This window comes from Artemia franciscana, chromosome 6 (genome assembly GCF_032884065.1).
Source record: "Artemia franciscana chromosome 6, ASM3288406v1, whole genome shotgun sequence".
Taxonomy (NCBI): domain Eukaryota; kingdom Metazoa; phylum Arthropoda; class Branchiopoda; order Anostraca; family Artemiidae; genus Artemia; species Artemia franciscana.
Genome location: NC_088868.1, coordinates 24,980,530 through 24,994,857, shown reverse-complemented (window position 1 = coordinate 24,994,857; position 14,328 = coordinate 24,980,530). Strand labels below are relative to the sequence as shown.

The 14,328-nt window shown below is 33.0% G+C and overlaps 1 protein-coding gene across 1 annotated transcript in view; it reads right to left on the bottom strand.

Moving 5' to 3' along the window:
• The window catches only part of LOC136028227 (1-phosphatidylinositol 4,5-bisphosphate phosphodiesterase gamma-1-like), a 158,427-nt gene extending 145,914 nt beyond the window's left edge, over positions 1 to 12,513 (bottom strand). Inside the window, exons 1-3 of the mRNA XM_065705951.1 lie at positions 12,424 to 12,513; positions 7,710 to 7,882; positions 2,282 to 2,431 (exon numbers count right to left, since the gene is read on the bottom strand). Coding sequence (XP_065562023.1) covers positions 2,282 to 2,431; positions 7,710 to 7,869 — 310 coding nt within the window. The 5' untranslated portion in view covers positions 7,870 to 7,882; positions 12,424 to 12,513. The remainder of the gene's footprint in view (positions 1 to 2,281; positions 2,432 to 7,709; positions 7,883 to 12,423) is intronic.
• Positions 12,514 to 14,328: the final 1,815 nt, after the last annotated feature.

The window sequence follows — 14,328 nt, the reverse complement described above, 5'->3', positions numbered from 1 at the left end:
TGTATTTACAATAGCTATGTGAAGCTGAAATTTACTCATATACGTTATATGTAAGATAGCTATATAAAGCTAAAATTTACTTATGCCCGTTGTATTTACAATAGCTATGTGAAGCTAAAATTTATTCATATACGTTGTATGTAAGATAGCTGTATAAAACTAGAATTTACTTAAGTCCATTGTATTTACAATAGCTATGTGAAGCTGAAATTTACTTATGCCCGTTGTATGTAAGATAGCTATATAAAGCTAAAATTTACTTATGCCCGTTGTATTTACAATAGCTATGTGAAGCTAAAATTTATTCATATACGTTGTATGTAAGATAGCTGTATAAAACTAAAATTTACTTAAGCCCGTTGTATTTACAATAGCTATGTGAAGCTGAAATTTACTCATATACGTTGTATGTAAGATTGCTATATAAAGCTAAAATTTACTTATGCCCGTTGTATTTACAATAGCTATGTGAAGCTAAAATTTACTCATATACGTTGTATGTAAGATAGCTGTATAAAACTAAAATTTACTTAAGTCCGTTGTATTTACAATAGCTATGTGAAGCTGAAATTTACTTATGCCCGTTGTATGTAAGATAGCTATATAAAGCTAAAATTTACTTATGTCCGTTGGATTTACAATAGCTACATGAAGCTGAAATTTTCTTAAACCTGTTGTATTTACAATAGCTATGTGAAGCTGAAATTTACTCATACACGTTGTATGTAAGGTAGCTATATAAAGCTAAAATTTATTTAAGCCGGTTGTATTTACGATGGCTAAATGAAGCTGAATTTTGCTTAAACCAGTTGTATTTACAATAGCTACGTTGTATTTAAGATAGCTCTTCGAAGCTAAAATTTACTTAATCCCGTTGTATTTACGATAGCTAGCGATACGAAGTTGAAATTTACTTAGACCGTTGTATTTATAATAGCTACGTGCAGCTGAAATTTACTAGACCCGTTGTATTTACAATAGCTATGTGAAGTTGAAATTTACTTAGACCCGTTGTATTTACAATAGCTATGGGAAGCTAAAATTTACTTAGACCCGTTGCATTTACAATAGCTATGCGAAGCTGAAATTTACTCATATACTTTGTATTTACGATAGCTATAAGAACCTGAAAACTTAGGAATCTTCCCAACTTTTAACCTCCTCGTCTTGTTTTTTTTTTTTTTTTTTTTCATTGTTCTACTTTCATCTTGTTCTTTTCTTTTTTTTCTAATTTCTTTGTTTCTAATTATCACTATTATTACTACTACTTGTTTTTTAGTAATTTTACCGTATTCTAGTGTATACTCGCCTTTTTTTATTTTGTATTTAGTTCGTGATTCAGGTTATTGTTTATAGTTATTTCCGTATTTCATTATTGTATTTTGTGGCTCACAAAGAACCAAGCTTCTTGGGCCAAACAACAGTTTCATATTAAATGATTGATTGACCTCGCAAACTTCGTCCTTAGTCTATTTTCGTTTAATTTTCGCCCAGCAACTGGGGCGTGATGCATCCGAGAGTAAAGCAGCAATTATGCATTGCAAATCGTACATTCAATTCTTTTGGAAATAAACCAATAAAAAAAATTAAAATCATTGGTGAACATAAAATTGTATGGAGTACCGCTGACTTAAAATCATGCACGTTGACAGGGTGATGGCAAACAGACGTTTTAACGTGTTTAGTCTTCTTTTAAGGTCATTTTGATTATGAAGCATACATAAGCAGAATGAAAAAGAATGCTGAATAGTCGTACTTAGATGACAAAAGAGTCGCAAGCGGCTCCTGAGAAGCGGGTTACCGACAGCTGTTCTAAGATAGCTTCGAAGGAAATAACATCAATATAAAAATATTTCCAGAATAATAATAATAATAATCACCGTTTCTATTAGAAAATTTTGACAAGGTCAAAGGATATCATAATTTATGGCAGATTTAACCTACGGATATGAAGGATTACATTAATCAAACCCACAGCCTATGAAATTAAGGACAGCATTTTCTTTTTAACATCCCATGTGTGTTTTTAAAAACGCTAATTTTTTCGAAACTTATGAAGACAAAGGATCCCCCAAAATTAAAATCTTTTATTTCTCAACTTTATTTTTGTTTCAATTGTTCACTTAATACTTTAAAAAAATTAACTTTTAACAGAAGTCAGTGGATGATTTTCAGGTCGAAGCTAGCAGTCTTTTTTTTTCTTTGGCTATATCTCTGGTTGCATGTCTTACAAAACAAGTTTGATGGCTTATATTTAATTCACTCTAGCTACTTTCTTTACCTGCCACGGACATCGTTTTCAGCCTGAATTCCAAGCCATGAAAAACTACAAAACAACGGGAATGCTCAAGCCGACGGGCATCTTCGGGCCACTTCTCAAAATCCTTTGAACATCGCCCCACTCGTACCTCCTTCACTTCCCTCAGGTCCACTAAAAAAAAATGGAAGTTTTAATGATTTTAAGCACACAAAAAATAAGACAAAATAATGATAAAACTCATACAACACTTTCCTATAGAATAAGGAGCACTCATTTTTATTCATTTCTTTTCCATTTTAACAAGCAATTTCAATTTCGTTGCGAATGATGCACATAGAGTTTACTTTAAGAATATGGAATTTGCTAGAAGTATTTTCGTCAATTAAATGATAATATATGATTATTTTGTCAATAACGTTTAAATGAGATATTGTGGATACACATGGCCAAAATTTGAATTAGGATCACAACTTCTTTGTTATTGAAAGAGCGAGATCCCAAACCTTCACCCCCATGTACGTGGGCAAGGTTTAAGTCAAGCACATGTTCTAACTTCTAAAATAGATCTAAATAATGACGTTCTCTTTTTCAAGCCCTTAGCGGACCTCGTGAGGTCAAACAGTTTTGCCAGGCCACTTAAATCAGAATGGTTAGAAAACCAAAAAAAATTGGCTGGGGTAAAACAGATAGTGCAGATGCACAGACAAGGACCCAAAAAAATAACCCATCTAAAATAGACCTCAGACATGGTAATAGTAGGAGAATTGTTTATTCAGCAAAAATATAATAAAGCTTAATTGCTTAATATAAAAATCTTATCTTATAAAATCAGAACTATTTACAATTATTAAACATGCTAACAAAATACAGCACAAATGAGTCTAAAAAAATTATTCTTTTTTGCTTTTGTTGGTACTGGAGCTGGTTGAGAACGAGTTTATTTCTAGGAACGTCTGGTGGCAAAATATGGCAGTGGGTTTTGTTTTCACAATAAAGTTGCTGAATTTTAGGAAATATTTTAATAGAAAATGAACAAGATACGTACATCCAAGTTGGTATTTTAGGGCTTATATTGACGTAATACCTGTTAGCAACGTTAGTAACATGTAATTGGTTATAAACTAGGCAAATCAGAACACATTTTAATTTACACAAACTTTTATATATAACATTTTTCATACCTTAAAAAATCTTGAAATTACTTTTCAAGTTAGAACCCAACGGTCCTGCTCCTGCCTAATGCTATTACATCGTCTGAGCTAATTAAGTTACTTACTCTTGTACTAGTTGCAGGACCAGACGCGGACGCCTCACCTGGCTTCTAAGAGACTAAGTATGGTTTCTAGAATACTACTATTCTCTTTCAAAGTAAATCCTAGGTGCATGGTAAGCTTCAGCGTTTTTATTGCTTGAACTTATCCCAACAAGTTAAAAATATACGAATAAAACTAATCACAAAAATAGTTTAAATAAAACTGAACATTAACTAAAAAAGAATATACTTGCTTGTTTGATAAGACACACTCACTTCTTAAAAAAGACCATTTCAGCGCCAGCGTATCGAGACACGAAAGGAAGCTACGATTTGAGCGTTACGCGAGAGGAGCGGGGTGGTGTGGACCGGCGGGGGTGTCGTAGCGGGTCCCTAGTGCATCGACACTTTGGTGTTGAAATAGCCTTTTTTAAGAGATAAGTGTTTTTTTTAATAAACTTTTGTTTTTATTAAAGAATTTATTGATTATAACTTTTTGTTTTTGTAGCTAAACTGGTAAAAAAAGAGTTTACAACAGAAGCTAGTCTTTAGTTTTGGTTAGTTTGAAATCACAATTCATACATGTCCCGTTTGCTTGTATATTTTGGGGTCCTTCCATGTGAAAATTACAGAATTTCCAACATTTTTGATAGCAAGTGTCATATTTGCAATCCTTGTAAGTTACACAAGAGTTACCCAATTAGAGTAAGAGGTTGTGACTCTTGTACTGATAAAGTTTGCGACTGTCACTCCAAGAGATTTTTATGTCGAAATTGCCATTACGATAATTTTAACAGTGGCATAAAGATTACCCTGCTTAATTTCGAACAACTCTACTCAAAGCTTTAGTGAACCCTTAAGAAAGTGGTTACGACGTTGGTTTAAATTATACTGGGAAGAAACCCAAGGTTCAAAATTCAACTGTTGGAATCATAAACAAATGTGGTTTTTCGGTCACTCCTGTCAAAATGATGGAAATTACGACTATAAGCCTACGAACTTTTATGAGGCAGTTACTAAGATTAAAGATTCAGTAATGAATTCAGTATGTGAATTAACCCTGACAATCTACCTACTGTGCGTTTATGATAAGTTTTATTCTTTTATTTTTACTTGTTTGGATAAGTTTAAGCAATAAAAATTTTTGAACTTACCATATCCCAGTGATCTACTTTAGAAGAGAATAGGTGTGTTCAAGAAAATAACACCCAAAATCTTAAATTTCGATCAGCAAATCATAAAAAAAACGATGAAACACTACTGAAGCTAACATACACAACTAAATTTACGAAGAGCCAGAGTAACCACCTCAAATAATAGGTTTCATACACCACACACTTAACAAAAGCTAAGAAAGCTAAGTCTGAAAAGGCCCAAACAGCCAACAAAACATCTTAATTCTTAATTATCAGACAAGTCGAACCACGAAGAACAAAAGTTAACATCTCAAATAATAAGATTTGAACAATACCTCTATGAAAGGGAAGAGACCTACCTTGGAAAAGCTGAAACTAACAAACCATAAATTTCCGTCAAACCTCTATGAAAGCTAGTACTACTACTAGTAAGAGTCCTAAGTCTGAGCATTCTGAACTACCAAGGACATAAAAAAGGCTTGAATTAAAGGAAGTTGAAAAGCAAGGTAAACTCTCAAACCTTAGATAGGTCATCACCCCAAGAAGGAGCCTCATAATCTAAGCCCGTCAATTCGAAAAATAATAAAAATATGAAAAAAGCTTAAATTGAAAATAACCAGTTAAAACTTAAAAGCGGAGAAACGAAACGTCAAAGCTGATAAATGTTAAAATATAAACAAAAATCAGGGAAAAAAGAAAGTCGAACAGCATGTCGGCCTCAACTCCTAGAAAGGTCAGGACCCCCCAGACATGGACAGAGACTTTCCCTTAAAAAGACTAAATGTTAAAATCATGAAATTACAGAAAACAATAGGTTAAAACTTATAACATGGAAAAAACGTTAAAAAGTTCATAGATGGTAAAATATAAGCAAATAAGTGCGAATTAAAGAAATTTGAAGAGGACAGTGTCCCCCAGCCCAAAAAAACTCTTAAATAGAATGAGGAAAAGGGCCCCTAGATGTTGAAAGCTGAGGGATGTGAGTTCTAAAAATGCGTTCTCATTTCCCCGAGGAAATGAGACACATCACTGAGGGATGAGTGATGAGTAAACTCACATCACTGAGGGATGTGAGTTCTCATTTCCCCGAAAAAATCTTAAAATCTCGAAAAACTAGAATAATCAATATAAAGGTTGAAATTTAAAAACGCACATTAGGAAGAAAAAAGAATGTAATAGCAAAAACAAAATTAAAACACAAATTTTTGAAAAAAAAAACTTAAACAAAAATTTTGAAAAAAATAGAGAAACAAGAAAACCTAAGGTAACAAGTTAAAAAAGGCTTAAATAAAAAAAAAGTTAAAAAGCAGCTTCAGACCATAGAATGGTTAGCACTCCTTAAATGAAGACTTACCATACCCGTTCAATCGAAAAATAATAAAAATTAGCTAAGATGGACGAAATATAATGAACAAAACATATTAGGTAGAAAAAGGAATGTTATAGCAAAAACAAAATTTTAAACACTTATTTTTGAAAAAAATTAAGCACCAATTAAAAGTAAATAAAGAAAAAATAAACAAACAAGATAAATAAAACTTGAAAAATAAAAAAAATCGAGTGTTAAAATTATGAAATTGCAGAAAATAGGTAGCTAAACTTAACAAACAGAAAAACAAAATGGTAAAAAGCTAATTAATGATAAAATACATACGAAAAGGCTTAATTGAAGAATTTTGAACAGTGTGTTCAGCCTCAAACCCTGGAAAGGTCAGCACCCCTAAGACGGATTCTTACCATTCCCATTGAATGTAAAAAAAACAAAAAACTAAAACGCCAAGGTAAGAAATTGAACAAGGCTTAAATTAAAAAGACGGAAACCATGGTCGGCCCCAGACCCTAAACGAATCAGCACCCCTAAGGCGAAGACTTATCCTAACCGCTCAATCCAAAAACAATTTCAATATGCTAAGATGAACCAAATATAATGAACAACACATATTCAGAAGAAAAAAGAATTTAATAGCAAAAACTAAATTTAAAACACTATAAATAAAGATTTAAAGGAAATGGAAACTTCCTGGGAGGGTGTAAAGAGGGAGGCTTTAAATAGATTAGGTTGAAGGAGGAGCGTGCGTAGCTGTGTTGGCCTCACGCGGCTTGGTGCTGCAGTGAGTTATTAGTAGTAGTAGTAGTAGTAGTAATTTTCGAAAAAAACTAAATTTTAAACATCAATTTTGAAAAAAAAATAAAGAAACAAGAAAACTAAAAAAAAAAAAAAATCCAGATGTTGAAATTACAAAATTACAGAAAACAGGTAGTTAAACTTAACAAACGGAAAAACAAAATGTTAAAACGCTGAGAAATGATACAAAAAGCTTAAAATAGCAGACAAGCTTAAAATACAGTAAGTTGAACAGTATGGTTAGCCTCAAACCTTAGAAAGGTCAGCGCCCATAAGATGGACTCTTATGACACCCGTTCGATCTAAAAAGATAAAGAATATGCTAAAGTAAGGGATTAGAAAAAGGCTTGAATCAAAGATAGTCGACGAAAAGCATGGTCAGCCCTAGAGCCTAGAAGGGTCAGCACCCCTAAGACAAAGACTTAATTTATACATACATAAATAATCCAAAATACAATTATTCCTCGTTTAAATAGGTAAGATTAATTGGCTTTTTAGTTCCCTTACAGGACAGCGTTTTTGTTTTTTGTTTTTTTTCTTATAAGGGAACTAATTTTTTTGTAATTATTGTTGATAATTGTTGGAACAAATGATTTGAATTGAATCAAATTGAATCGGGCATGAATATTTGGTCTGGAAAATGCGCATAGCTTAATTTTCCATTTAAAGATCAAACGACTTAAACAGCTCTTCAGTTCAATCATTTTTATGTACACAAGTAATGAAGTCTAAATTTAAGAGAAAACAAACAGCTGTTTAGGGAGAGGGTTGTTTGTATTACTCCTGAGGGATAGTTTTTACAACCCTCCAATTGGCAAAATTATATTTTTTTTCTGCGTGTTTGCTACCATCTTCTTAACGACTATTTTGGAACAAAAAAAAGGAAGGAAATAGAATTATTGTTCAATAGTCTTAGCAAAAAAAATCTCTTCTTACCAGCTCCTTCTGCCGAGTTCTTTGGACTCAATGTTCGTTGCCATATTATTTGTCCTGTTTTGGTTCTAATGGACAGTATTCGTTTTTCTGGTCTTTTTCTTTGAAAAAATTTCGTCACTGCACTTCCTTTTGTTTCGAGCTCGTAAATAGACCTTTCCATTTTCAGCTAGATACTGCAAAATATCAAAAATTTGAGTTAAACTTTATTCAAGAATTGCATAACGATGCAGTGAAATTAGGGCTTTTAAATTTTATTCAGAGTGCAGTTTTACACGATTTAAAAACACTAAAGGAAAGGAAACCAATGCATCTTCAATTTTCAGTTAAGCACTAATTAATATGTTAGTGTTCAAAGAGAGGTGATAAGGTTAGGTTAATTTTCCATTCCGTTTATTAAGAGGGTTATTTTTCTGCTCCTATACACGAAAATTTCTGCTCATTCATAGTTTAAATGTTTCTCTCTATTGTCATATAAGCCCTGACACTCGGCACACGGCAGGTTTCTACATATGAATTCTTATTGTGATTTGCTTGTCTTGATGTTATGATGGTTCACCACAGAATCAACACAGCCACCCAAGGGAAGATATGAATTTTTTCTTAAATTTGTGATCTATCCAGATCGTTCTTGTTGCCAGAAATTTAAATTTGCCAGTTTTAAGAAGAAACAAACTATGTAGCTGATTTTCAGGCCGGGTTCCGACATACCTACACGACATGCTTGCATATATTAAAGTAAGAAGGCAATAGACTCTTAAGGTCCAAACTGGCGGTGCTGATTTCCATTTCATGACCCTTCAGCCAGGAAGTGCAATAGAGGGCTGGGGGCAAACCATCCTGTGCTTTTGCACACCATTCCTGCTTGCCTTCCCCAGATTTCCCCATGTACCCATTTAGAGCTGGGTTGAATCTGGCTGAGCTTACAGAATCACGCCGCTGACCCCCATCCTAAACCAAATAACTGGTCACAACTGGGATAGAACTTGTGCCCTTTGAACAAAGATTCCTCACACCAGTGCATCACCAGGCTTGCATATATTGGTTCTTTCAGTCACTATCTTGTAACTGCAGACAATGTGATCCTATTTTTGAAGTCATGAAGTCACCATAGGTTCAATACAACCACCAAGGGAAAAATAAAAATATTCCTTAAAGTTGTAACCTTTTTGAACTGTAATTAAGGAGCAGCCCAGCTCAATAGTAAGCAAAACTTTAAAAAACAAAATTTTGATACCAATAGAAGCATCAAAAGAATCAGATTTTTATGCCGATTTTAAATATGTAAGTTTCATCAAGTTTAATCCTACCCATCAAAAGTTACAAGCCTGAGAAAATGTGCCTTATTTCAAAAGAGGTGGGAACAACCCTAAAAGTTATGGAATCTTAATGAAAATCACACCATCAGATACAGCATATCAGACAACCTCACTGTAGAGGTTTCAAGCTCCTATCTGCACAAATGTGGAATTTTATTTTTGCCAGACAAAAGATTGTGGATGTGTATTTATTTGTTTTTTTCCCCAGGTGTGATTGTATTGACCCAGTAGTCCTATAAATAAATAAAAAACAAATAAACAAGAGCTAAGAGCTTGTATGTCAAAAGGTATGTGTGTTGCATCATCTTCATGCAATGATTCAGTTTTTGTTGAAAATTACATTTTATTTTAACATATCAGTTACTATGGACTAGATGCTTCTTGTATACTATAAAAAGTACTGGCACCTTTGGCTCCTACTACTACTTCTACTTTAATTACAACTTTTTCCACTGCTGCTGCTTTCACAACTAGTCCCAAAAATACTAAAAGCTTCCAAATACTGAGCTGAAATCTGAATAATTTCCCTAGTGTTTCAAGAACATATTGCATGTAGATTGTTCTAAAATTTGTAAAGTTATATGGCTTTGATTCTTGTAAAAAATAGATGAATATAAAAAGGAATTTAAAACATTCCACTTGAATGTTGGCTTCTACTTGAAATGCAAATGTAGTGGAAATTAAAAAAAAAACATTTCATTGAAAATTTACAGTGCATACATTCAACATTAGCAAAAATGGTGGTGCTTTTGCAGGACAAGAGCAAAAAAAATGTAAATTTTCACAGGAATCCTATGAAATATGCACTTTTAATTTTTAGTTTTAGCTTGTGCACTTTTAAAGGCAAAAATATTTTCATATTTTAAAAAGCCTGCATTAATGAAAGTTGATAAAAAAAAAGGATTGATTCACACACTGATAACTATTGAAGGTACACAAAGACATCCCCTGAATCTGAAAAAACCTAATCAACTTAATGTTTTTGAACATCCTGTGAGAAAGTCTAGCTACTTGCATAAATAGAGACATGCCAACCATTTGACATCAATGAAAACAGTGTAATCACATACAGGTTTCTTTTTTTAGAGGGGCAGAAGGGGCTTCAAAAACAAAACTAGTAAATAATTGTAAGAAGATTGTCTACAAACTTGACAAAGAATAAGCCATGTGCACTTATGTCCAGTCATGAGCAATCTCTTCTATTACAAAAAACTGAATGGAAATATTGGCAACAGTTGTGCAAGATTCTCCTTCAAAGAAAGCAAAAATAGAATTCCTACTTTTTAATTAATTTTCAGTTTAATTGCATCCTAATTCTTTGCAAACAGTTTGTGGTAACAAACTGTAGTAAGGAGCAACCTGGCTCAATAGTAATCAAAACTCTAAAAAACGGAATTTTGATGCTAAAAGATACATCAAAAGAATCAGATTTTCATGCTGATTTTAAATGTATAAGATTCATCAAATTTAGTCTTTGTCATCAAAAGTTACAAGCCTGAGAAAATTTGCCTCATTTTGGAAAATCAGGGAAACACCCCTTAAAAGTCATAGAATCTTAACAAAAATTACACCATCACATTCAGCATATCAGAGAAACCTACTGCAAAAATTTCAAGCTCCTATCTACAAAAATATGGGATTTTGTATTTTTTGCCAGAAGACAAACCATGGGTGCGTGTTTATTTGTTTTCTTTTTTTTCAGGGGTCATTGTATTGACCAAGTGGTCCTAGAATGTCACAAGAGGGCTCATTCTAATGGAAATTAAATTCATCCAAATTAATATTGGAAAATCAGTGCTTGTGGATTATATAACATTAAAAAATGGATTTATAATGAAACAATAAGTTTGAGTCCAATGTTTTAAAGTCTGAGACCAATTTTCTTAGCCTTTTTCATACCCCATATTTAGCCTAGGTCATTTTTAAGAGGTCAAAAAGTACTTAAATTTGAATTTCTGGTAGAAGCAATTATTATATTTGTAAAGAGCCTAAAAAAAGGCATCAAGTGGTATATTCACTTTATACAAAAGCCAGTAATACTGTTTGCTATAAATTAACCAAAAATCATTCAATGATGTGTATGTCTGAAAAGAAGCAAATGGTGACAATATAGTCTAGTTACTATGCTCATATTTTTACAGATTTGCACCCTATTTAGAGTATAAACAACCTAAATTTAGAAAGAAATTAAGCTTGAAGCATAACAAAGTCATAACATATGACTATGTTTGGCCCTATTAAGGGGGGAGGATGCAATTGGAACAGTTGCAACCATCAGGCTAGGCCTAGAACCTATATGTGGAAAGAGTGTTGATTGAGAAATAATATGGTAGGCTACTATCCTTAGGTCATAACAGTGTTTTTCATAGGTGTTTCCTTTGGAAGAAAGCTTAGGCAAAATTATATGACAAGGTAGAATGCCAGTAGAAGTTCATTATCATAAAGGCTTGGGATACTAGATTTGTTCCATAGAAATTAACTTTGGTAAAATTCTAGGCTAGTTAATTGACTTCTTACTATCTCAGAAAGGGTTTAGGTTAGGAAGATGATATTTTCAGGGATGAATCTTCAGACTAAAGTATGTCCTGGGAAGGTACTTTGAAGCAACTACTTCCACTCCTTCTCCCTCTAGAAGGCCCTGACCTTTGATGACCTTAAAAAATATGTGTGTTATAAAAGTGAAACCTTGCAAAATAGATCTTCTGCTTAATTGAAGTACCACAAAATTGTTTTCAGCTTCATAACTTTGCTCAATTCCATTTTATAAGGTTTTAAAGATATGCAAATACATTTCCTAAATTTTGAAAAAAAAACTTTGATATGGCTCAAAATTCTATTAAAATAACATGAACTGTATTTTCAGAACTAAAGGCAGAGAAAAAGCAACTAGCAACTTAAAATTAAGGTAAAATGTTGTTTTTTTCAAAATTTCAATAGGTATAGACCTGTCATGTAGGCAAATTTCAGGGCCCTCTAGAGGGAGAAAGAGTGGAAGTGGGTACTTCAAAATACCTTCCAGTACATACTTTAGCATGTAGATCTATCCCTGAAAATTTCATTTTCCTATGCATTTTCAGAACTAAAGGCAGAGAAAAAGCAACTAGTAATTGAAAATTAAGGTAAAATGTTGTTTTGTCAAAATTGCAATAGGTATATACCTGTCATGTAGGCACATTTCAGGGCCCTCGAGAGGGAGAAGGAGTAGAGGTGGGTACTTTAAAACACCTTCCCAGGACATACTTTAGCCTGTAGACCCATCCCTGAAAGTTTCATTTTCCTAACCTAAACCCTTTCCAAAATAGCATGAAGTCAATTAACTAGAATTTTAACTTAACTTCTAGAACAACTTTACAATCTAAATGAACTCAACTCAAAATATTCAATCAACTTATTTTTACCTTCTAAACAGCAAACACGTTCCATTTATAATGAAACCACACGACAGGAGAAACAATTTCAAAATTGGCTGCTGAAAGAGTAAAACAGCGTTGCAATCACTAGGTAGGACCATTTCTAAAACAGTCGGAAGACCCGAAACAGACGTGGCATTTTCAAGGCAAAAACAGGGCGTATTTTAAGCCAGTTGTTTGATAGAGAATCCGTTTTGCCTTATTTACTGAATTAAATCTATTTGAATTAAAATCAAGTTGCCATCAAGCCATGTGTAATTGGAGATAAAGCCAAGAAAAATAGTCTGAGCGAGAGGCAAAGTTGGCCTAAGCCTTGTTCAGGATTGTATAAAAATTATGTCATTTTACTTCTTGTTAAATAGTCTATCATCCATCCATCCTTGAGCAGAACCAAGAACAGCTATTTCACATCGTCAATTTTTGACATAAACTTCTTAATATGAAAAGGTCTATGGTTGATTGCAGCTAAGAACAATCAATTAGTCAAAAACAAATTTTTAACCGTATGATGATTATGTGAACAAGCATGATAGACCTACTAAAAGCATCTTTACACCCATTGTTTTGCTAATTTGGAGGGGTGAATCAAATAAACTGAACGTTTCCTGCACTTCATTTGTGAAATCGCTTGCTACGGACGTGTAACTTAATTCAATCTTACCATCTAAGTACGGTTAAGACAAATCAATATTTTCCACGATCATTAGTTATATTTGCTAAGAAAGCGCCACCTCTTAAAAACCATTGCCATTGCATACAAGTTTTACATGAGATGGAAATAAAATGTCAGCTTTAGCTTAAAATTTTGCCAAAGGGACTCATTGTAATTTTTTACAAGATCCACCTTGCAAAAACATTAAAGGATATTATTATGCACAAACATACTATGTGCAATTAAGAAAGACTTGTGACCCTGAAGAGAAACAAATTTGAATACGATTTTTTTCTGACTTGTCAAGTCATTTCTTACATCAGCCTTTTTGGCGGAATATTTTCTAAAAATCTACCAAATTTATTTAGCTTACAACCAATCTCATGCATTCTTCCCATGGAAATTTTGACTTGAGCTCCCATGGGAATTTTTGTTCCTCAATATAATTGAGCCAGAATTTAGAGTCTATAATAATCATTGTCGTAGCATCCTCAAAATCCTGGGGTGGGGGCAGGGGGATTGGAGCCGATTTTCGCGAATCAAGTGAAAATGACAGTGAAAACTGAAGAATGAGCCAACAACAAAAGATTCGACTGATTAGAAAAGCACTCTTTTTCAAACACTGTTCGCTCTGGCCATTAGTTACTATTATACCATCACTGGTTTGAAGAACATGGAAATATTTTGATTAAAATGCAACTTCGGCCATATTTGTACATTTTAATTTAAGTATCGCGGGCTAGTTTTAAATAGTATCAAAGCTAGCTAGACTGAAAAGGCGAAGAAGATTGTGATTCAAACTACGAACAAGGTTAATGACAAATTGCCAAGGAAATTTGATGCCTGTTCTTTAATATGTATTTTAGGACGTTGACAAGCCTCGAATAATGAAGCTTTCAGTGATATATCTGGGACAAGTTTATCAAAGAAACAGGTCTTCACTTAATTTTTGAGTGTTATAACACGTTTAAATTTGTAAAAGAAAAATGAAATAAAAAAGAGGACGAAAAAATAAGTATAAAAAACTGACGAGAGACGATAAATAAAAAGAAAATAGGACAAAAGATGACAGAGCACTTTATTGGGTTAATTTTTATAGATATTGACATATTTTATTCCTTATGAATAAAGTGGATGTTGATAAGTGAATTATTACGTATATGAAGAGGATTGCCTCTCCTCAGCACCTCGTTCTTTACGCTAAACTTTTTTGGTACTATTAAAAAAGCTTTCTATTCTTT